This window comes from Hemitrygon akajei, chromosome 18 (genome assembly GCF_048418815.1).
Source record: "Hemitrygon akajei chromosome 18, sHemAka1.3, whole genome shotgun sequence".
Lineage (NCBI taxonomy): Eukaryota > Metazoa > Chordata > Chondrichthyes > Myliobatiformes > Dasyatidae > Hemitrygon > Hemitrygon akajei.
The window spans coordinates 28,394,543-28,419,803 of record NC_133141.1 but is presented as its reverse complement, the minus strand read 5'-3'; the positions used below and the strand labels follow the sequence as shown (position 1 = coordinate 28,419,803).

Genomic DNA, 25,261 nt, shown 5'->3' with positions numbered 1-25,261 from the left:
GGCCACCATTCTTTTTGCTTTTTTGAAGGTGGGTTTTATCTAATCAGGGTTTTCTGTTCTTCCATATATAGGAAGAAAGAATCGAACCTAAAGAATAAAAAAAAGACTTAGGAATAAAAACAGGTACGGCTTGAAAGTGGTGTGTAAATTTAGGTAAAATATTCATTTCAATAGAATTAATTCCACCAATCAATGATAAAGAGAGAGGCGACCAATTAGAAAGTGCCTTTTTCACATAATTCATTAAGGTTAAAAAACTTTCTTTGAATAGATCTTTGTAATTCTTAGTGATTGTTACACCCAAGTATGTAAATTGTTTTCTTACAATTTTAAAAGGAAGGTTAATATCGGTTAGTATCAAATTGTTTAAAGGAAACAATTCACTCTAGTGTAAATTCAATTTATATCCTGAAAAGTGACTAAAATTAGTCAGTAAACGAAACATAGAGGGTAAAGAAGTAGTAACATTAGATATGAAAAGCAATAGGTCATCAGCATAAAGCGAGACTTTATGAATAGTACCTTTCATTAAGATACCGGTGATATCTTTAGACTCTCGAAAGGCAATTGCTAAAGGTTCTAATACCAAATCAAAAAGCAATGGACTGAGCGGACATCCTTGTCTGGTTCCACATTGGAGTTTAATTGGTTTAGAAATCTGAAAATTAATAAGGACCCGAGCAGAGGGAGATAAATAAAATAATTTAATCCAATGGATAAAACTGGGCCCCAAATTAAATGTTTCTAAGGTTTTAAATAGGTAATTCCGTTCAACTCGATCAAAAGCCTTCTCTGCATCCAGAGAAATCACACATTCCGATATTTCCTTGGATGGAGAATGGATAACATTTAACAGTCACTGTATATTAAAATGAGAATATTGATTTTTAATAAATCCTGTCTGATGATCAGATATTATAGAAGGTATAATATTTTCGAGTCTACAGGCCAAAACTTTAGATAGGATCTTAGCATCAACATTGAGTAAAGAGATTGGTCTATATGAAGAGCATTGAGTGGGATTTTTATTCTTTTTAAGAATAAGCAAAATGGAAACTTCATAAAAAGACTGTGGCAACCTACTGACCCTGAAGGACTCAGTAAGGGTAGAACATAAATAAGGTATAACCAATGAAGAAAAAGCCTTATAAAATTCTCCAGAGCATCCGTCAGGTCCTGGAGATTTCCCAGAATGCAATGAACGTATAGCCTCAGTGATTTCCTCCTGAAAAATAAGTTGATCCAACTGGAATATTTAATTGGTCTAAAAATTTGTTCATTGCAGTATTATCTTTAACAGAATCAGAACTATACAATTTAGAATAAAATTCTCTAAAAGTGTCATTTATTTCAAAATGGTCAGTTGTCATATCACCATTGGTTTTACAAATTTCTTTAATTTGATGTTTATCTGTAAAGGTCTTCAACTGATTAGCCAATAGTTTACCAGTTTTTTCTCCATGTATATAGAATTGGCTTCTATCTTTTAAAAGTTGGCTTTCAATTGGATATATTATAAGAAGATCATATTTAGTTTTAATTTCAATATGTCTTTTGTATAGTTCAGGGTCTGGTGCCAAAGCATATTTCTGGTCCAATTGTTTTAATTGATTAACTAAATCAGTTCTCTCTTTAGTAGCTTTTTTTCTTATCATATGCAGTATGAGTGATAATTTGTCCTCTGGTATATGCCTTAAAAATGTCCCAAATGATAACACCAGAAGTCTCTTCCAATGCATTTTCTTCAAAAAAAAAGAGTAATTTGATTCTTCAGAAATGTTATAAAGTCCTTATCAGATAATAGAGTTGAATTAGAACACCAGGATCTGTTCATATGAGTGAATCCAGGAAGAGTTAAAGATAGAAATACAGGAGAGTGGTCTGACACAGCTATTTCTTTATATTCAACGGATTGAACTAATGGAATCATTTGACTATCAATTAAAAAAATAATCAATCCCAGTATAGGAATGATGGACATGAGAGAAGAATAAATACTCCCTTTCTGCTGGGTGAAGAAAATGCCAGACATCAACAATATCACATTTCATTAGAAAGGATTGAATAAATAAAGCTGATTTATTAGCTGTGGTTAATTTAAGAGAAGAACGATATAACACTGGGTCTAGACAACAATTAAAATCTCCTCCCACCACTAAAGAATAAAAACTCAACTCTGGCAAGAATGAAAAGAAACACTCAAAAAATCCTGGGTCATCCACATTGGGGGCACATTGGGTCATCCACATTAGCCAATACAATTAATTTATTGTCTAGTTTCCCTGACACTATGACAAATCGCCCATTAGGGCCAGAAACAACTTTATGTTGAACAAAAGAAATTGTATTATCTATAAAAGTCGAGACTCCTCGAGATTTTGCTCTGAATGAAGAATGAAATTGTAGATCCCTCCACCGATTAAAAAGGTGTGCATTATCACAGCTACGTACATGCGTTTCTTGTAGAAAAAGAATGGGGGCCCTTAACTTTTTAATATAAGCAAAGATCTTATTCCATCTCACAGGATGATTTAGCCCTTTCACATTAAAACTAAATAAATTAATATTTCACTCCATTTTAAAATCTAATTAACAGAAGAGTTTAAGAGATCTGAGCATAAAGTATTAGATCCAAAAGACAGACCATAGAATAAGGTACTCAAACAGAAAATTTGGATGGTAGCCTAACCCAGCTTCCAGAAACAAAAGAAACCCCACCCCCTACTCCTCCCAAGGCCAAAGGACAGCCAGCATGCTAACCCTAAAGACAACCCTCCCCAAGAAATCCTGCTGGCAAAACTCTAAAAACATTCAAGGTTGTTATGTTCCTACCCAGACAAAACAGAGAAAAAACTTAGATCAAAAATCCAAAACATAAGAGGATTCATTTTAACAATTTCAAAAGAAATATATATAGAAAAACCTCACAAAAAAGAATAAAATAGTAAAAAAATCAAAGAAAATATCAAAAAACAAGATATATAAACGGTCAAAATGTAAGTTTATTAAAACCTTATTCCATCCAACGTTTAAAAGATAATTGCTCTTGTAAGAGATATAACACAATTAATCTTCTGCTTCCAAAAACTTCTGTGCGTGTTCAACAGATCCCAGCCACTGCTGCTCACCATTTTTCAAAATGATTCTAAGACGTGCAGGGAAACAAAGGGAGGGCTTAAACCCTTTCTTATAAAGCATCGACATGACCTCTTTATACTTGACATATTTAGCCATAACCTCCGGTGCATAATCTTCCACAAATCTAATTATCTTCCTGTTGAAATCAATCGTTCCAACTCAATGGGTATGTCGGATTAAAAGCTCCTTAGTGTGAAATTCATGAAAACATAAAATGACCGACATGGGAGGCTCTCCTGCCTTTGGTTTGGGAAGCAGTGATCAATGTACGCGGTCCAACTCAGGCACGGATGGCAATAAATCAGGGAATAGCTGCTTCAAAAAGCTTGCAAAGAACTCCGTGGGGTGGGCACCTTCAATTGATTCTTCAAGACCCAAAATACGTAGATTGTTCCTTCTGCTTTTGCTTTCCAGGTTCTTTGTTAATTTTTCATTAGATAATGATAATTTTTTGCAAAGCTTACTCATGTCTTCTAAGTCCGCTTCCAGTAACGACAAAGCTTCTTTATTCTCTTTAATTCGCTTTTCATGTTTGATTGAAGTTTGTTGAATAGTGTCCAACTTAAAATTAAGATGTTGAAGTTCCTCAGAGAGTTCTGTTGTTTGCTTTTTAAGGAACTCTCCAATTAATTCCAAAGTAGTTGGAGAGTCTTCTTTTTCTTTTGCAGAGGCTTTAGTCTTTCTCAAAGACATATTAGAGCAATATTAAAATTTATAATAAGGTTACAAAAAATGGTAGGAAATAAAAAGGTAGGAGCAAATTTAAAAAGCTGTTACCCCATCGACTGCCAGCAGGGCTCTGATCAGAGTGTTTCAGTTATCAGGAGAGACTGGGTCTGTTCTCCCTGAAGTGGAGGAGGTTTAGATGGGACAGGACTGAGACAGATAACATTAAGAGGGGTATAGATAGACTGCAGGAAACATTTCCCCACATCACAGAGAGGACATAGAACATCAAACATCGCAGCACACAGGACCATCTGCCCACAATGTTGTGCCAATCTTTTAACCTACTCCAAGGTCAATCTAACCCTTCCCTCCTACATAGACCTCCATTTTTCTATCATCCATGTGCCTATTTAAGAGTTTCTTAAATGCCCCGAATGTATCTGCCTCTACCACCACCTCTGGCAGAATGTTCCACACACTCACCACTCTCTGTAAAACTTACCTCTGTGTTTTCCTCCAATCAACTTTAAATTATGTCCCCTTGTATTAGCTATTTCTGCATGGAAAGGACTATCTGGCAATCCACTTGATCTATATCTCATCATCTTGTACAGCTCTGTCAACTCAAGTTTCATCCTCCTTCATTTTAAAGAGAAAAGCCAAGGCTCACTCAACATATCCTTATGACACATGCTCTACAATCCAGGCAAATCTCCTCTGCACCCTCTCTAAAGCTTTCATATACCTCCCGTAATGAGGTGACTGGAACTGAACACAATACTCCTAGTGTGGTCTAACCAGAGTTTTATAGAGCTGCAATATTACCTCGCAGCTCTTGAACTCTATCCCCCGTTGAATGAAGGCCAACACACTATACTCGTTTTGAACAACCCTGTCAACTCGTGCAGCAAATTTGAGGGATCGATAAATGTGAACTGAAAGATCCCTCTGTTCCTCTACACTGTTAAAAATCCTGCAATTAAACCTGTATTCTGCCTTCAAATTCGACCTTCCAAAGTGAACCACTTCACACGTTTCCAGATTGAATTCCATTTGCTATTTCTCAGTCCAGCTCTGCATCCTGCCAATGTCCCGTTGTAACCTATGACAACCTTCTACACTGTCCACAACACCACCAACCTTTGTGTCATCTGCAAACTTACTAACTGATCCTTCCACTTCATCATCCAAGTCATTTATAAAAATCACAAAGGGCAGGGTCTCACAGCAGATCCCTTTCTTGAACAAAGGAACATCATTTGCCATCCTCCATCAGGTACTACACCTGTGGCCAGTGAGGACACAAAGATCATTGCCGAAGGTACAGCCCTGTCTGATCCTTGCTTCCTAAACCTCAAGTAAGCGTCACTCTTCCTCTTGACTCGATGTCCAATCTCTTTTCAACCATGGTTGCTTCACCTTACCATCCTTTCCCTGATTCAATGAGACAAGTGCTCCCTAAAAAACCTTCACATTTCCATTATGCGTTTTCCTGAGTACACCCGTTCCCAATTTACGCTACCAAGTTCCTGCCTAATAGCATCATAATTCCACCCCCCCCCCAATTAAATACTTTCCCACATAGTCTGCTCCTATCCCTCTCCAAGGTTATGGTAAAGATTAAAGAGTTGTGGTCACTCTCTCTGAAATGCTCACCCACTGAGAGATCTGACACCTGACCTGGTCCATTGCCTAGCATCAGATCGAGAATAGCCTCTTCTATAGTCAGCCTTTCTACGTATTGTATCAGGAATCTTTTCTGGACACACCTGTCAAATTCGGCTCCATCTATACCTTATTTGTACCAAGGGGGTGCCAATCAATATTAGGGAAGTTGAAATCCCCCATGACAAAACCCTGTTATTTTCCACCTTTCCAAAATCTGCCTCCCGGTCCGTCCCTCTGTCTGTTGCTATGTGGGGTGGGGGGGGGGGGGGGGTGGTTGTGGAGGTTTATAGCATACTCCCAATAGATTTTTTACTCCTGTTTCTGACTTCCACGCACATTCACTCAGGAGACAATTCCTCCACAACATCCTCCCTTTCTGCAATTGTGTTACTATCCCTGATTAGCAATGCCAATTGCCCATCTCTTTTACCTCCCTCCATTTCTCCTTTGAAACATCTAAATCCCAGCCGCTATTCCTGTCCTTGTGACAGCCAAATCTTCGTAATGGCCGTAACATCGTATTTCCATGTACTAACCCTCTATGTAGTAGTTCCGTGTACTGTTGAACCCTCTCAGTTAATTACCCTTGTTCCTGATACCTCTTGTATTAAAATAGACACACTTCAACCCATCCTACTGACTGCAGTCATGCCCTATTAACTGCCTATCATTCCTCAGTCTCCTTACACACTGCGTCTACTGTTGTACCAACTGCTCTCTCCTCTGACCATTCCCCTGACAAACTAGTTTGAACACTCCCCAACAGCCATAGCAAACCTGCCTGCAAGGGTCTTGGTCCTCTCTCAAGTACTGGTGAACCCATCCTTTTTGTACAGATCATACCTTTCCCAGAAGAGATCCCAATGATCCACAAATCTGAAGCCCTGCCCCCTGCACCAATTCCTCAGCCACACACTCATCTGCCAGATCATCCTGTTCTTACCCTCACCAGTGCTTAGCACAGGCAGCAATCCAGAAATTACTACACTTGGGGTCTTGTTTTACAGATTCCTACCTAGCTCCTTATAGTCTCTCTTCAGGACCTCATCCCCTTTCCTACCCATGTCATTGATACCAATAATTACCACAACTTCTGGCTGCTCCCTTTCCCCGTTTACAATGCTGTGAACCCGATCTGAGATGTCCCTGACCCTGGCATCTGGAAGGCAACATACCATAGGGTGTCTCTTTCACATGCACAGGATCTCCTGTCTGCTCTCCGAACTATGGAATCCCAATAACAGTGTCAAAAGCAATATAGTTATAATTGTGTGGAATGGCCACGGGTTACTCTGCGCTGTCTGCCTATCCCCATTCCCTGTCCTGACAGTCACCCAGCTACTTGCCTCCTGCAACTTAGGTGTGACTACTTCCCTGTGGAACCTCCTCGTTCTCCCGTATGAGCTGAAGTTTATCGATCCGCAGCTCCAGTACCCTAACACAGTCTGTCAGGAGCTGCAGTACGATGCAGTGATCAGGGAAACCGGAGGTCTCCTAGAACTCTCACATCTTCCCCCTGCCCAGATTTAGGGTGATGGGGGAGAGATTTAGAGGGGTTCTGAGGGGGAGCTTCTTCACCCAGAGAGTGGTGAGTCTCTGGAATACAGCACTGGAGAGAGTCACGGACAGCATTTAATCAGTATCCATGTGAACACTCGTCTCACCCAGGTACAGAGGGCTATGGGCTAAGTGGCCTGTTTCCATGCCGGCTGACTGATTCGGAGATTTACCAAGCACGTTCACGAGAGCTGAATGACTCCGTAGTGCTTCCTGAATTGGGAATCACAGTGCCTGAGACACATCCATCAGCCTGGAATTATCAGAATCGGTTAACTACTGTCACATGTACTGAGATACAGTGAAAAGCTTGTCTTCCATACTGTTCATACAGATCAGATCATTACACAGTGCATTGAGGTAGAACAAGGTAAAACAATAACAGAATGCAGAATAAAGCGTCACAGTCACAGAGAAAGTGCGGTGCAGGTGGGCAGTAAGGTGCAAGACCACAGGGAGGTAGATTGTGAGTCAAAAAGTTCATCTTATTGTACTAGGGAAGCATTCAGTCATAGTGGGGTGTGTCAGGAATGGACAGGAGGAGGAGTATAGGAAACTGATACAGGACTTTGTGATATGGTGCAACTCAAACTACCTGCGTCTCAATGTCACCAAGACCAAGGAGATGGTGGTGGACTTTAGGAGATCTAGGCCTCATATGGAGCCAGTGATCATTAATGGAGAATGTGTGGAGCAGGTTAAGACCTACAAGTATCTGGGAGTACAGTTGGACGAGAAGCTAGACTGGACTGCCAACACAGATGCCTTGTGCAGGAAGGCACAGAGTCGACTGTACTTCCTTAGAAGGTTGGCGTCATTCAATGTCTGCAGTGAGATGCTGAAGATGTTCTATAGGTCAGTTGTTGAGAGCGCCCTCTTCTTTGTGGTGGCGTGTTGGGGAGGAAGCATTAAGAAGAAGGACGCCTCACGTCTTAATAAGCTGATAAGGAAGGCGGGCTCTGTCGTGGGCAAAGTACTGGAGAGTTTAACATCGGTAGCTGAGCGAAGGGCGCTGAGTAGGCTACGGTCAATTATGGAAAACCCTGAACATCCTCTACATAGCACCATCCAGAGACAGAGAAGCAGTTTCAGCGACAGGTTACTGTCGATGCAATGCTCCTCAGACAGGATGAAGAGGTCAATACTCCCCAATGCCATTAGGCTTTACAATTCAACTGCCAGGACTTAAGAACTTTTTTTTTAAAGCTATTATTAATGCTTTTTGAGTTAGTGATTTAGATGCATATCATATTATTACTGAGTTAAGTATTGTATGTAATGAGTTTTTGCTACAACAAGTGTATGGGACATTGGAAAAAATGTTGAATTTCCCCATGGGGATGAATAAAGTATCTATCTATCTATCTATCTATTACAGCGGGGCGCAGTCTGGGGCTGTCACACACACACACTTAGAGCTAGCAGGAAGGCCAACACAATATTTCCCAGCCTGGAGAAAGGCCTCTGCTTTATGCGCCTGTCTTACAGCTAAAGTTGAAAGTGGAAGAGGCTGGAGAGGACCTGCAGCAGCTGAACCGTGCAGGCAGCTTGCTGGGCACCTGTAGCGGGCGCTGCAATGCTGTTACGAGCTCAGGACTCATGCAACCAGCAGCCAGCAAACATCCTGTGACTTCGCTCTGACCACAGGATGCACCCACTTCTGCAAGCCTTTTGTGTCTGGTACGCATCACCCTTCCTTAACCGAGAGTGGAGAACCAAGCAGAAAGCAGCCTTCAGACAGAAAAAAAGCCCCTCCCTGCCTTACTGAAAATGGGGGGGGGGGGGGGTGTGCGGGGGCTGGGCGGGTTTAGCCAACACTAGAAGCTCCACAGAAATGAAGTTATAAAAATAACTTTTCTTGACTTGAAGCTGACCGCAAAAATTCACATTGGAACATCCACGGTAACAAACCCAAAACTTGTGAAACAAACAGATTGTAGTGTCGCTCCAGGACAAAAGCAATGTGCTTATTTATAATGCGCTACATTTTGGATACAGTTTTGCACCTCGGGATGGTCCCTCTAGCCTGTGGTCAATCAAAGTGAAATTCTAATCTGATAATTGTCCTTTGCACTAAATCAGCTAGCAAATGGGAACAGGTACATGGTTAAAGAATCCAGAGCAAGGCATATACCTGAGGCAATATTGAAAGGCTTTCAAACCCCTCACAAAGGTTAGAATCCCAACAAAGAATAATGCGTCAAGTTCTAAACAGTCTTATCTTAAATGTCAGGAAAAGGATTTGTTACCATTTCTTGGGCTCTCATGAACCTCTTCTGCACATTCTTGGCAAACAGTCCAGCCCCTCCAGTTTTACTTGAAGTCTCCGCCATTGCACTTCCAACTCTGACGCTCGGTCTGTCTGTGGCTTGTGTCAGGTTGCCCCTGCTCGAGTCTCTGCTTGTGAGGAAGTGAAATATTTAAATACCCATCGTGCTCTACATCCGTTACAGATCATAGATAATAACTGGTAAAAATACATATTTTCTGCTTCCCTTCCAAAGGGGGCAAACATAGAGTGAGGTAGACCTTCTGCCCACAGAATCCGTGCTGACTGTCAATCAGCCAGTTGCACCAATCTGACACAAATCCTCTTTACTCTCTCCATATTCACAACACCAACTTATTAAAACTAATTTGGGAGGGAGATGAGAACCAAAGTGAAAGGGTTGAGAAAAGGGTAGCTGGTTTGCAACCAGAGATAGTGTGTAGTGAGACTGATAGCAAGGAGACACTGATGATAGAGCAAAATTGCGGTCAGTGGGGTGAGCTGCAATGTAAAAGGGGGACAAAATTGAAAAGGGTGATGAATGCAGGACTGAAGCTGTTATATTTGAATGCTCGCAGTACACAGAATAAGGTAGATAATCTTATAGTGTAGTTAGAGATTGGCAGGTATGATGTTGTGGCATCGGTGAATCATGGCTGCAAGAAGATTATAGCTCGGAGCTGAATGTCCAAGTAAACACATTGTATCAAAAGGACTGACGGGTAGACAGGAGGATAGAGTGGCTCTGTTGGTAAAAAAAAATGAAATTAAATCATTAGAGAAAGGTGACATATGATCAGAAGGTGTAGAATCCTTGTGAGTAGAGTTAAGGAACTACAAGGGCAAAATGACCATGATGGGAGTTGTGTACTATACAGAGCTCCAAATGCTCCAAAGAGTAGCAAAGATGTGGTCTACAAATTAGAACGTGAGATCGAAAATGCATGGCAAAAAGGCAATGTTAGAATAGTCATAGGGGTAGACTGGGAAAATCAGGTTGGTGCTGGATCACAAGGGGGGGAGTTTCTAGAATGCTTACGAGATGTTTTCTTAGAACAGCTCCTGGTTGAGCCCACTAGGGCTTCAGCTATTCTGGGTTGGGTGCTGTGCAATGAACAAGAATTGATTAGCAAACTTGAGGTAAAATGAACCTATCATATCATAATATGATAGAATTCACCCTGAAACGAGAAGGAGAAGCTAAAGTCAGATGTATCAGTATTACAGTGGAGTAAAGGGAATGAGAGAGGATTTGGCCAAAATCGATTGGAAAAGAACACTGGCAAGGATGACAGCAGAGCAGCAATAGCTGGAATTTCAGGGAGCTACTCGGAAGGCACAGGATAGCTACATCCTAAAGAGTCAATTGTGAAGGATGTGGTTTTGGGATACTTGCAGGCACATGATAAAACAGGCTGAAGTCAACATGGTTTCCTCAAGGGAAAATCTGGCCTGGCAAATCTATTGGAATTCTTTGAAGAAATAACAAGGAGTATAGACAAAGGAGAGTTGTTGGATATTATGTCCTTGGATTTTCAGAAGGCCTTCGACAAGGTGTCATGCTTAAATTTAGAGAAGATCTGATGTTCAGTTTTTGAATCTAGCCAAGACTTCTATACATTGTGGGGACCATTTTTTGAGTTATTTTCAAAACCTTTGATTTGTTGTAAAGTACGGATGTGGCTAATAATATATTTTATTATATAAGGGTCTTTTTTTTTCTTACTTTTCCTAACAGCTCTGACTTTGGTTTAGATTTTTTTCTGTACAACAAAATTATTATATTTCAATATTATGATTTAATTTAATTTTTATGAATACAGGGTTTTGTAACTGTACTTTTAATACAATATATTTGGTACTTTTTTTGACTTATAATATATATCTTCTTGTACTCTGTATTCCTTTATGCAGAAACTAATAAAAATATTGAAAGAGAAAAGGTGCCATGCATGAGGCTGCTTAACAAGATAAGAGCCCATGGTATTATAGGAAAGACACCAGCATGGCTGACTGGTAGGAGGCAAAGAGTTGGAATAAAGGGAGCCTTTTCTGGTTGGCTGCCAGTGGCTCAGTCGTGTTCCACAGGGGTTCTGTGTTAGGACTGTTTCTTTTTGTGTTTTATGTTAATGATTTAGATGATGGAATTGATGGTTTTTGGCCAAGTTTGTTGGCGATACGACGATAGGTTGAGGGACAGATAGTGTTGAGGAAGAAGAGAGGCTACAGAAGGACTTAGATACATTAGGAGAATGGGCAAGTAAGTGGCAGATAGAATACAATGTCAGGAAATGCATGGCCATGCATTTTGGTAGAAGAAATAAAAGCATAGACTATTTTCTAAATGGTGAGAACTTCAAAATCTGAGGTGCCAAGGGACTTGGGAGTCCTTGTGCAATATTCCCTAACGGTTAATTTGCAGGTGAATTTCTGGTTTCCTCCCATATGCTCTGAGTTAATTGGCCACTTTAGTATCTACGTGAGGGGTAGAATCTGGGGGGGGGGGGTTAGTTGATGGGAATGTGGGGAGAATAAAATCAGTGTAGAAATGGTGTAAGCAGGTGGTTGATGGTCGGCATGGTCTCAATGGGCTGAAGGGCCTGTTTCTGTGCTGTATCTCTCTAAAAGGAGGAGGTGAAGGTGCAGGAGAATGGATACCGGGCAGTGCCCCTCACTGAGGGAACAGCTCAACCAGAAGGCTTGGTTACCGACACTGGGCAGGTTTGAGGGAGATGTCCGACAGACAAAGTGCAAAGAAATTCTGTGCCATTGCTCCCACTATTACCAGTCATAAAGGCCCTCGACCTTGACCCTATTTGTGATGCTACTGTACCTATCGATGGGGGTGGTGTGAATAGGTGGGCTCCATCTTGTCTACTAGAAGCCCCCTCTCAGGTCACGTGCAGCCTGTTCCAATGGGAGTGACTTCATGAATCCACTGAGATGCTCAAGGAAGGTAAATGGCTGACGTCCGGAGGGAAAGTAAGGGTGAAAGTGACAGTGAGTGTGAGGCGGATGTGCAGAGATTGGAAGAGTGTGGTGGTCACACAAGAAAGTAGAAGTAGGAGTGGGCCACTCAGCCCTTCGCTCCTATCTCACCGTTCAATACGCTCCACCACCCTCCAGGCGTGAGAATTCTAGAGATTTGCCACCCTCTGACATTCTCCTGTGCTCCAGGGATTGTATCAAGCATGTACTGTTCCCTACATATGTGTGTTAGTGTTGTACATTATTTTATCTAGAGATTCAGCACAGTGACAGGCCCTTCTCGCCCAATGTGCCTGCACCACCCAATTACACCCATGTGACCAATTAGCCTGCTTACTATATGTCTTTGGAATGTGGGAGGAAACCGGAGCACCCGGAGGAAACTCACGCGGTCACAGGAAGAACGTACAAACTCCTTACAGGCAGTGGCAGGAATTGAACCGGGGTCGTTGCTGGCACTGGAAGCCAATGCGCTACTGTGATGCCCCACATGTACGGTTTAGTGCACATGTAGTCCGGTGTTGCAGCTTCACCAGTCTGCCACCTCATCATATTTTGACATGCACAATGCTGTTCTTCTGAACCGGGGTGCGTCCCTTGCCCTGTACCTCTTGGCTTTCTTGCACATTTGGAAGTAGGTACAGAGGGGGTGTCAGGGGTAGGTTTTTTACTCAGAGAGTGGTGAGTGTGTGGAATGGGCTGCCAGCAGCGGCAGTGGAGGTGGAAACGATAGGGTCTTTTAAGAAACTCCTGGATGGGTACATGGAGCTTAGAAAAATAGAGGGCTATGGGTAAGCCTAGGGAGTTCTAAGGAAGGGACATGCTCTACACAGCTTTGTGGGCCGAAGGGCCTGTATTGTGCTGTAGGTTTCTATGTTTCTATCATTTGACTATTCCTCATTGGATTACCTCTACCCCTAGGATTAGTCTGAGTAACCACTGTAGCTGAGGTAGACCCATCACAATGCTCCTCAGCTACAGCCACAGAGGAGAAATAATGTGGCTGGTGGCACAGTGGCATCAGCACCAGATTCCAGAGCGAAGGCTCCCGATTTCGAATCCAAGTCAGGCCACCCCCGGGCACGCTTTCCATCCGTGGCGGGTTGAGCGTCGAGCTGGCCACTCAGCCTCGTAAAAAAAAACAAGGGCCGAGTCAGGAACGTTCATATCGTGACCCGGTTAATCCGAAAGGAGACCAATCCTGACACCACGCGCCAGACAAGAATGGCTGACTGTCTGGTGTGACACGATAAAAAAAAAGTGTGTTTAAGCAGCAGTCCACCCTAATAAGCTACTTTGCAAAACACATGAGGATGGATGGAAGGGTTCCTAGAGACTGAGATACAAGGAACCATCAAAGATGCAGGAACAACCAACATCCAGAGGAGAGTGGAGGCCTCCTGGTCAACTGGTGCACCTTTGCCTGACCTGTGCTCTAACAGGGAGCCATCGGAATAATGTCAGACACTGAGCTACCAACTGTGTTTGATTATCCTTTCACTTTATTTCGATTCCTGTTACTTGCTTTCCCCAATGGAAAGCAAATGCCTCAGCCGTACCAAAATATACTCATTTTGAGGAAGGAGTAAACATTTTGGTATAGATACTTGCTATTTATACCAGAAAAATGATGGTAATTTTATGAGGAAGATTCCTAAAAACTACACAGTCAGATAAATTTAGCTTCCCTTCTAAGCTGGCATTCCCCCAGATTTCATTTTGACGGTTTACAGAACTATTTCCCTGCAATTTTCACAGCCAGAGCTTCTCAGTGGCAGTCCCTTGCTGCTACTTTTGTTATGACAGCCTTGTTTGCCATATCAGATGTGATGCATTGCAACTTTGGTCTCTACATAATAATAACTCCCTAAGACCATTAGACATAGGAGCAGAATTAGGCCATTCAGCCCATCGAGTCTGCTCCACCATTCCATCATGGCTGATTTATTATCCCTCTCAACCCCATTCTCCTGCCTTCACCCTGTAACCTTTGACGCCCTGACTAATCAAGACCCTATCAACTTCCGCCTTAAATATACCCTATGACTTGGCCTCCATAGCTATCTGTGGCAATGAATTCCACAAATTCACAACCCTCTAGCTAAAGAAATTCCTCCTCATTTCTGTTCTAAAGTCTATTCTGAGACTGTGTCCTCTAGTCCTACACACTCCTACAATTGGGAACATCCTCTCCATGTCCCCTCTATCAAGGCCTTCCAATATTCTATAGGTTTCAATGAGATCCCCTTCATTCTGCTAAACTTCAGCGAGTACAGGCCTAGAGCCATCAATCGCTCCTTATATGTTAATTCTTTCATTCCCAGGATCATTCTCAGGAACCTCCTCTGGACCTTCTCCAGTACCAGCTCATCCTTTCTTGGATAAGGTGCCCAAATCTGCTCACAATACTCAAAATGCGGCCTGACCAATGATTTATAAAGCCTTAACATTACATCCTTGCTTTTATATTCTAGGCCTCTCGAAATGAATGCTAGCATTGCATTTGCCTTCCTTACCACCGACTCAACCTGCAAGTTAATCTTTAGTGAATCCTGCACAAGGACTCTCAACTCCCTTTGCATCTCCAATTTCTGAATTGTCTCCCTGTTTAGAAAATAGTCTACGCTTTTATTCCTTCTACCAAAGTGCATGACCATATACATCCCAACACTATATTCCATCTACCACTTCTGTGCCCATTCTCCGAATCTGTCCAAGTCCTTCAGCAGACGCCATGCTTCCTCAACATTACCTGCCCTTCCACCTAGCTTTGTCTTGTTCACACACATGGTCACAAAGCCATCGATTCTGTCAACCAAATTCCTGCGAAAAGCTACTGTCAGCCAACCAGAAAAGATCACCTTTATTCCCACTCTTTGCCTCCTGCCAATCAGCCAATCTTCTACCCATCCATCTACCATGAGCTCTTATCTTGTTAAACAGCCTCATGTGCGGCACCTTGTCAAAGGCCTTCTGAAAATCCAAGTAAACAACATGCACTAATTCTACTTTGCCTATCCTGCTTGTTATTTCCTCAAAGAATTTCAACAGATTGCTAGGCAAGATTTCCCCTAAGGAAACCATGCTGACTTTGGCCTACTTTAACATCTGCCTCCATGTACCCTGAAACCTCATCCTTACTAATTGACTCCAACATCTTCCCAACCACTGAAGTCAGGCTAACTGGCCTATCATTCTCTTTCTTCTGCCTCCCTCTCTTCTTAAAGAGCAGAGCAATTTTCTAGTCCTCTGTGACCAATCCAGATCACTTCTGGTGCCTCCACAATCTCTTCAGCTACCTCTTTCAGAACTCTGGGGTGTAGTCCATCCGGTCCAGTTGATTTATCTACCATCAGACTTTTCAGCTTCCCAAGCATTTGTTCCTTAGTACTAGCAACTACACTCTCTTCTACTCTTGAATTTTGGACTCACTGCTGGTGTCTTCCACAGTGAAGACTGACACAAAATACTTATTGAGTTTGTCCGCCATTACCACCTCTCCCCTAATATTGTTGGGTCATCCCTTATTCTAGCCCCTCCTTGATACATTTCCCACGTTGTGTCATTCAGATACATTCAGATATGCTAAATTACAACAGATGAAGAGGAAAGGGATGGATTCTGTGCTGCACAAGAGAGACCCTGCATTTATATAGTATCTCTCACAATTACAGGATGTATCAAACCATCTTGGTTGACCGGTTCAGAAGATTAAGGCATGTAGGATCCATGGATTCAGTAGATTGGAAGCAATATTGGCTTGGCCATAGAAGAATGAGGGCAGTGGTGAAGGGGTGTTATTGTGGCTGGAGGTCTGTGAATATATACTGTGTATATACACAAAATCATTTAAATCTATATACTATTTACACGATATATACAATAAGACCATAAGATACAGGAGCAGAATTAGGTCATTTCACCTATCGAATCTGCTCCAACACTCCATCATGGCAGATCTATTTTCCTTCTAAGCCCCAGTCTCCAGCCATCTCCCCATATCCATTGAGGCCCTAATCAAGAATCTATCAACCACTGTCTTAAATATACACAATGACTTGGCCTCCACAGCCACCTGTAACAATGAATTCTTCAGATTCACCGCTCTCTGGCTAAAGAAATTCCTCCTCAGTTCCACTCTAAGAGGACACCCCTCCATAGGGAACATCCTCCCCACATCCACACTATCGAGACCTTTCAACATTCAAAGGGTTTCAATGAGGTCACCCCTCATTCTTCTGAATTCCAGTGAGTAGAGGCCCAGAGCCATTAAACATTCTTCATTTGACAAGCCTTTCAATCTCAGAACAGAATAAATTTTGCTAACCTCCTTTGAACCCTCTCCAATGTCAACGCATCTCTTCGTAGATAAGAGGCTCAAAACTGCTCATAATGCTCCAAGTGAGGCTTCACCAGTGCTTTATAAAGCCTCAGCATTACATCTTGCTTTTATATTCTAGTCCACTTGAAATGAATGCTAACATTGCATTTGCCTTCCTCACCACAGACTCAGCCTGCAAATTAACCACTAGGGAATCCTGCACAAGGACTCCCAAGTATTTTTGTACCTCAGTTTTTTGAAATTTCTCTCCATTTATAGAATAGTCTACCCTTTCATTTCGTCCACCAAAGTGCATGACCATACACTTACCAGCACTGCATTCTATCTTCCATTTCTTTGCCCATTCTCCTAATCTGTCCAAGTCCTTCTGTAGCCTCCCTGTTTCCTCAAAACAACCTGCGCCTCCACCTCTCTTTGTATCATCCACAAACTTTGCCACAAAGCCATCAATTCCATCATCCAAGTCATTAACATATAGCATTAAAAAGAACCGGTCCTAACACAGACCCCTGTGGAGCACCACTAGTCACCAGCAGGCAGCCAGAAAAGGCTCTCTTTATTCCCACTCTTTGCCTCCTGCCAGTCAGCTATGTTTTACTCATGCTAAAATCTTTCCTGTAATACTATGGACTCGTAGCATGTTAAGCAGCCTCATGTGTGGCACCTTGTCAAAGGCCTTCTGAAAATCCAAGTACACTGTTTTTCCTTTGTCTATCCTGCTTGTTATTTTTTCCAAGAATTCCAACAGATTTGTCAGGCAAGATTTTCCCTTGAAGAAACCATGCTGACTATGACCTTCCCAACCACTGAGGTCAGACTAACAGGCCTATAATTTCCTTTCTTCTGCCTCTCTCCCTTCTTGAAGAGTGGAGTGATATTTGCAATTTGCTAGTCCTATGGAACTGTTCCAGAATCTATTGATTCTTGAAAGATCATTGCAAATACCTCCACAATCTCTTCAGCCACCTCTTTCAGAACCCTGGGATGTACACCATCTGGTCCAGGTGACTTATCTACCTTCAGACCTTTCAGTTTCCCAAGGGCCTTCTCCCTAGTAATGGCATCTTCATTCACTTCTACCCCCTGACACACTTGAACTTCCGGCATACTGCTCGTGTCTTCCAAAGTGAAGATTGATGCAAAATACCTATTCATCTCATAGTCTATTTCCTTGTCCACCATTACTACCTCTCCAGCGTCATTTTTTTTCAGCGGTTCGATATTCACTCTCACCTCTCCTTTACGCTTTATGTATCTGAAGAAAGTTTTAGTATCCTCTTTAATATTTTTGGCTAGCTTACCTTTGTACTCTATCTTTTCCTTCTTAATGACCTTTTTAGTTGTTTTGGCTTCTAAAAGCTTCTCAATCCTGTAACTTCCATTGAATTTTTGCTCCATTATATTCCCTCTCTTCAGTTTTTATGTTGGCTTTGACTTCTCTTGTTAGCCACATGTCTTCTTGCCTTTAGAATGCTTCTTTCTCCTTGGGATGTATATATCCTGTGCCTTCCAAATTCCTTCCACAATTCCAGCCATTGCTGCTCTGCCATCATCCCTGCCAGTGTTCTTTTCCAATCAATTCTGGCCATCAACCTCTCTCTCATGCCTCTGTAATTCCCTTTACTCCACTGTAATACTGATACATCTGACTTTAGCTTCTCCTTCTCAAATTGCAGGGTGAATTCTATCATATTGTGATTACTGGCCCTTAAGGCTTCCTTTATCTTAAGCTCTCTAATCAATTCTTGTTCATTGCACAAAACCCAACCCAGAATAGCTGATGCCCTAGTGGGCTCAACCAGGAGCTGTTCTAAGAAAACATCTCGTAGGCATTCTAGAAACTCCCCCCCTTGTGATTCAGCACCAACCTGATTTTCCCAGTCTACCTGTATATTGGAATCCCCATGACGATTGTAAAATTGCCCTTTTGACACGCATTTCCTATCTCCCATTGTAATTTGTAGACCACATTCTTACTACTGTTTGGATGTTCTTATATAACTCCCATCAATGTCTTTTTACTCTTACTACATCATACATGCCAATCTGTAACTGTGTTAACCTCTTCAGGCTAGTATGGCCATCGGCAGAGTGAAAAGGGATCAATTTGAGGATTAATGCAAAGACACTGAGATGTTGGTTTTAAACTGATGAAATCTACCAAATGCAGAAGCTTGCATCATTAAGGTAGAATGAAACAGCACTGAAATTATTAGGCCCTTCGGTCAATTTGCCCATGTTGTCCAAAGTGCTTTGCTGAGTGTGTCCCATTTCCTTCAAACCCTTTTCTATCCAGTATCCTTGCAGCCTTAATTTAAACAGAATTAGAGGCTCAGGAGAATACAACGCAGCCACCAGAAATGTACTGAATCCAACTGGAAGATCACAAAACCTAACTGTGAGGAACGCAGATGCAATAGAAGAAGGTTACAGATGGAGAAGGAACTAGACATGGGCGGGGATTTGAGATGGCGAGGAGATTAGAAATGGCGAGGGGATTAGAGATAGCGAGGGGAATACAGATAGAGAGGTTACAAGAGATAGGAAGAGGATTAGAGATGAGGAGAGGATTAACGATGGGGGGATGAGAGTTGCAGAGGGAACTAGAGATGGGGAAGAGATTAGGGATGGCGAGGGGATTAGAGATGGCGAGAGAATTACAGATAGAGAGGGAACAAGAGATGGAGGGGATTAGAGATGGGGAGGGAACGAGAGATGGTTAGAGGAGTAGAGATGGGGTTGGGATGAGAGATGGGGAGGGGATTAGAGATGAGAAGGAGATTAGGGATGGGGAGGGGATTAGAGACAGAGGGAACTAGAGATAGCAAGGGGATTAGAGATTTAAAACAATGAAAAAAAGTAGGTTATTTAAACAGTGGCTGGAGGGAAGTTTTGCTTCAAAGTTCTTGTGATTGATGTAATCGTCACATGTAATTAAGTGCAATGGGAATGAACCCTGGCTATTTTTGATGTCATTCATTTCTACACATAAATTTTGCATGTCAGATGCAAAAGAGCCTGATATCTGTAATGCAGCCCAAGTTAGAGTGAGCCTCAGCCCTGTGCTATAAATTCTGAAGTCACTTTGATGTCATAATATTGTTTTGGGGAGTGTCCTGAAGGGTCACTTTTGCCAGCTTACTATCAAAGCACTAACTAAAAACTAAAGCAGAAAATGATGGAATCTCTCAGGTCAGTCAGCAACTGTGGAGAGAGAAACAGAGTCAATGTTTCAGGTCCAAGATCCTTTTTTGAGGCAAGTTTTATTTCCACAGTGATGTGGGTGCCTGGAACATGCTGCCAGGGTGGTGGTGGAAGCAGATATGACAGCGACTCTTATGAGGCATTTAGACAGATGCATGAATGTGAAGGGAATGGAGGGATATTGACCATGTACAGGCAGAAGGGATTTAGTTTGACTGGTTTGGAACACACATAATGGGCTGAAAGGCCTGTTGCAGTGTTGTACCAGTCTGTGTGCTGTGTTCTATTCACCATGTTATACTGCCACCTTTTGGGATCTTTGGATTTCTACACTAAGGTTTTTCTCTTCCTGACGACTACCTGGACTTTATTGTCCCACCTTTATAAGACATCCAAAATCATTTAAAACCTCACACACATCTCTTGGCTCCATCTATCAGTTACCTCTTTAGTCCTTCATGGGCCATACTCTTCCTCCTTCCATTTATTCTATGATCTACTGCCCTCTCCTATCAGATTTCTTCTTCTGCAGTCTTTTCCTTGTTCCACTAATCACCTACCAGCTTCTTACTTTCTCCCTTCTCCCCTACCTACCCACCTTCTTCCTCACCTGGTTTCACCCATCCCCTGCCAGTTAGTACAGCTTATTATTATTGTTTCTCTTCTATTCCTTTCCAGTCCTGATATAGAAAATAGAACATTGAGCGTTACAGCACAGGAACAGGCCCTTCAGCCCACAATATTGTACCAGCCCAATTAAATTAGTAGTCAAATGGTCAACTGAACTAATCCCTCCTGCCTACATAATGTCCATATCCTTCCATTTCCCTCACATTCATGTTCCTATTTAGACGCCTCTTAAAAGTCCCCGATGTATCTGCCTCCACCATCATCCCTGGCAGCACATTCCAGGCGCCCACCACTCTGTAAAAAACCTGACCCTCACACCTCCTTTAAAATTACTTCTCTCACCTTCAATGCACGCCCTCTGGTATTCAACATTTCAACCCTGGGAAAAAGATACTGTCCTACTTTATCCATGCCTCTGATAATCGTATAAACTATCAGATCTTCCCTCAGCCTCTGCCGCCTCAGAGAACAGAACCCAAGTTTGTCCAGCCTCTTGTTATCCCACATGCCCTCTAATCCAGACAACATCCTGGTGAACCAATTCTGCACCCTCTCCAAAGCCCCGACATGCTTCCTATCAATGGGGCGATCAGAACTGTATGCACTACTCCAGATGTGGCCTAACGAGAATTTTATAAAGCTGCAACATAACTTCCTAATTTTTGAACTCATTGCCTCGACTAACAAAGGCAAGCATGCCATGTGTCTTCTTAACCACCCCATCAACCTGTGTAGCCGCTTTCAAGGAACTATGAACTTGGATCCCAAGATCCCTCTGCTCACCAACACTGTTAGGGATCTTGTCCTGAACAGTGTTCTGTCTTTTTACATTTGACCTACCAAGGTGCAACAGTTCACATTTGGCCAGGTTAAACTCCATCTGCCATTTCTCTGCCCATTTCTGCACTGATCTATATCCTGTTGTATTCTTTGCCACTCTTCTACACTATCCACAACATCACCAATCTTCATATCATCTGCAGACTTACATTACATCTATATTTTCATCCAGGTCATTTATATACATCACAAACAGCAAAGATCCCAGTTCAGATCCATGTGAAACACCACTAATCATAGACCTCTAGCTAGAATAAGTCCCTTTGATCTCTACCATCTGTGTTCTATGGGCAAGCCAGTTCTGAATCAAAATGTACATTTCACCATGGATCCAACGTATCTTAATCTTCTGGATGTGTCTCCCATATCAAACACCTTACTAAAATCCATGTAGACAACATCCACAGCTCCATTTTCATCAATCACCCTCATCACCTCATCAGAAAAACTCAATCAAGTTAGTAAGACATGATTTGCCTCACACAAAGCTATGCTGGCTCTCCCTAATTTGGCCATGGTTGCTCATAAATCTTATCCCTAATAACTCTCTCCAGTAACTTCCCTACCAGTGACATGAGACTCACCGATCTATAGTTTTCAAGGTTATCCCTGGTTCCCTTCTTAATTACTGGAACAATATTAGCTACTCACCAGTCCTCCAGGACCTTGCCTGTTGTTATAGAAGACACAAAGACATTGGTCAAGGCCCCAAAAATCTCTTCATTTGCCTCTCTCAATAACCTGGGATATATCCCATCAGGCACTAGGGACTTATCCACCTCAATGCTCTTTAAGAAACCCAACACTATCTCCTCCAAAATGCCCTCGCATATCAATATGCTCAGCACTGATCTCCCTATCATCTATGTCCTTCTCCTTGGAAAATACTAAGCCCACAATGTTGTGCTAACTATTTAGTGTACTGTAAGATCAATCTAACACTTCCCTCCTACAAAAATTCTCCATTTTTCTGCCATCCATGTGCCTATCTAAGGATGTTTAAATGTCCCTAATACAGTATATCAGCCTCTACCACCGACCCTGGCAGCACATTCCACACAGCAGTACACTGTGTAAAAAACATATCTCTGACATCACCTGTATATTTCCCCCAATTACCTTAAAATACGCCCCCTCATATTAGCCATTTCCACCCTGGGAGAAGGTCTCTAGCTATCCACTTAATCTATGCCTTTTATCATCTTGTACACCTCTATCAAGTCACCCCTCACCCTCCTTCAGTCCAAACGGAAAAGCCAGAGCTCGCTCAACCTTTCCCCATAAGTCATGCTCTCTAATCCAGGCAGCAATGTAGCCAGTCACCTCTGCGCCCTCTCTAAAGCCTCGAACTGTACCTCTTTTCATCTTGTGCACCTCTCTCTCTCTCTCTCTCTCTCTCTCTAACACACATCCATACTATAGTCCTGAATGACCTCCCTCCCCTGTTTTCAGTTCTCTATATCTGCCATATGCTTTTTTCCCCTTTAACAAAACCTCAGTATCCCTGAACTTGCCAGGTTTCTTGAACTTGCTAATCTTCATCCTTCCAGGAACAGGTGAGGGCAGAACCTATTTCACTCCCACCGTGCAGATGGAGATCCAGCTGCCGTCGTGCTCCCAGTCTACCTTTGCCAGGTCCTGGTGTATGAGCTTGAAACTTTCCCCTAATTCATGGCCATAATTTCCAGGCTATCCTTATAACTTTGTAACAACCTTGAAACTTATAAATGTATGGTCGCCAATCCTCAAAACGCTCACCCACTGAACCAGCTTTATTATGTAAAATGACATCCAGTACTGCCCTGAATTTTAAGTTCAAGCTTTTTTAATAGGCTTACAAACACAAAGAATAAATACTGAGAAAATAAGCCATCTGCAGCAGCACAATACATTCCAAGATGAAGCCACATATAAGTTAACATAAACAAGTTGACATAAATTATATGTGTGCAAAATTTCTTTCTCAAGTGGGACTATGAACTAGATAAAGCCGCTTTCTTCAGCACTTTTAAAAATTCCACACTCTCCAAGCTTAACACAATCACAGTTAATATTTGGGATGTTGAAACCCCCACTACTATAACCTATTCCTCTGACACCTCCCTACAATTTGCCTACATATGATCTGTCTTGCACGGGCCATTAAAAGCCCTGAAATGCACCCCAGAAAAGTAAGCACCCTCTTTATTTGTAAACTCTACCCACGCGCCTTCATTTGGCAAGCTTTCCGAGGAAGCCTCCCTCATTAACACACTACTGGTCTCCTTGATCAATAATGGAATGCTTCCTCCTTTTTTTGTTTCCTCCCCTGTCAATCCTGGAGCTTTTACAACCTGGAATATGCAGTTGCTAGTCCAGCCTTTAGGGGTTGTTATAGCCGGGGGTGGTAGTGGGGATAAGCTGCCACTACATATTAAATGCTGCAATGGCATGGGCCTCGATAGCCTCTGACAACCAAGTCCAGCTCCTGGCCTTCACGTGTGGCTTAGCTACTGAGCCCGGCGGAACTGTTTCTACTGACAGGAGAAGGGGTAAGGACCATAAGATATAGGAGTAGAAGTAGGCCATTCGGCCCATTGAGTCTGCTCCGCCATTCAATCATGGGCTGATCCAATTCTTCCGGTCATCCCCACTCCCCTGCCTTCTCCCCATACCCATTGATGCGCTGGCTAATCAAGAAACTATCCATCTCTGCCTTAAATGCACCCAATGACTTGGCCTCCACAGCTGTTCGTGGCAACAAATTCCACAGGTTTACCACCCTCTGACTAAAGTAATTTCTTTGCATCTCTGTTCCTCTTTCCCTCTCTTGACAGTCACCCAGGTAGTTGCTTCTGTAACTTAGGGTTGACTGCCTACCTGTAGCTGCTATCTGTCACCTCCTCATTCTCCTGTACGATCTGCAGCTTCGGTTCCTTTGGAGTATTGTGTACAGTTCTGGTAACTGAATTATAGGAAAGATGTCAACAAAATAGAGAGAGTACAGAGAAGATTTACTAGAATGTTACCTGGGTTTCAGCACCTAAGTTACAGGGAAAGATTGAACAAGTTGGGTCTTTATTCTTTGGAGCGTAGAAGGTTGAGGGGGGACTTGATAGAGGTATTTAAAATTATGAGGGGGATAGATAGAGTTGACATGGATAGGCTTTTTCCATTGAGAATAGGGGAGATTCAAACAAGAGGACATGAGTTGAGAGTTAACGGGCAAAAGTTTAAGGGTAACACGAGGGGGAATTTCTTTACTCAGAGAGTGGTAGCTGCGTGGAACGAGCTTCCTGTAGAAGTGGTAGAGGAAGGTTTGATTTTGTCATTTAAAAAAAAATTGGATAGGTATATGGACAGGAAAGGAATGGAGGGTTATGGGCTGAGTGCAGGCCACTGGGACTAGGTGAGAGTAAGCGTTCAGCACGGACTAGAAGGGCCGAGATGGCCTGTTTCCGTGCTGTAATTGTTATATGGTTACATGGTTTTCCTGCTTTTGACAAGCCTGCCATGGGATATAGATTTTTACTGATTTCTTATCTATCGCCCTTGTAATTTTGTACCCCTCTGTCAGGCCCTCCCTCAGCCTACTGAGCTCCAAGAAAACAAACCCGGCCTCTCCAATCTCTCCCCATAACTGAAACACTCCATGTCCTGGTATACCTCCTCTGCACCCTCCCCTACAGAGTGGTGACCAGAAGTGCAAACAGCACTCCAGCTGTGGTCTGACCAGTGTCTCGTAAAGTTGTAACTGGCCTCGTAACCTATTCACTAGTTAATACAGATAAACATCCCACATGCCTCCTTCACCATTGTATCTACTTATGTTGCCAATTTTAGGAAGCTATAGATTTGTCACTTTGTTCATCGACATTTCCCAAAGCTCTTACTATTTACCATGTATGTCCTTTCCTTGTCTGGGGAAAAATACAGCTCAGTCAGCATAGGGTTTCAAAGCAGGCAGCTTAGCAACA

At 42.5% G+C, this 25,261-nt stretch overlaps 2 protein-coding genes across 4 annotated transcripts in view; one reads left to right on the top strand and one right to left on the bottom strand.

Annotated features, from left to right (window-relative positions):
- LOC140741229 (natural resistance-associated macrophage protein 2-like) overlaps nucleotides 1–25,261 on the top strand; it is a 90,601-nt gene that overhangs the window by 1,999 nt on the left and 63,341 nt on the right. The window contains exon 3 of one of the 2 annotated variants that reach the window (XM_073071190.1): nucleotides 72–123. The exons of the other annotated variant lie outside the window; for it this stretch is intronic. The gene's annotated coding sequence lies outside the window, so the exon portion shown is untranslated. The remainder of the gene's footprint in view (nucleotides 1–71; nucleotides 124–25,261) is intronic. 2 annotated transcript variants of the gene reach the window in all.
- Nucleotides 1–25,261, bottom strand: part of LOC140741227 (uncharacterized) — a 123,034-nt gene that overhangs the window by 93,066 nt on the left and 4,707 nt on the right. For both annotated transcript variants that reach the window (XM_073071188.1, XM_073071187.1), the window contains exon 2: nucleotides 9,282–9,429. In XM_073071188.1, coding sequence (XP_072927289.1) covers nucleotides 9,282–9,365 — 84 coding nt within the window. In that variant the 5' untranslated portion in view covers nucleotides 9,366–9,429. The remainder of the gene's footprint in view (nucleotides 1–9,281; nucleotides 9,430–25,261) is intronic.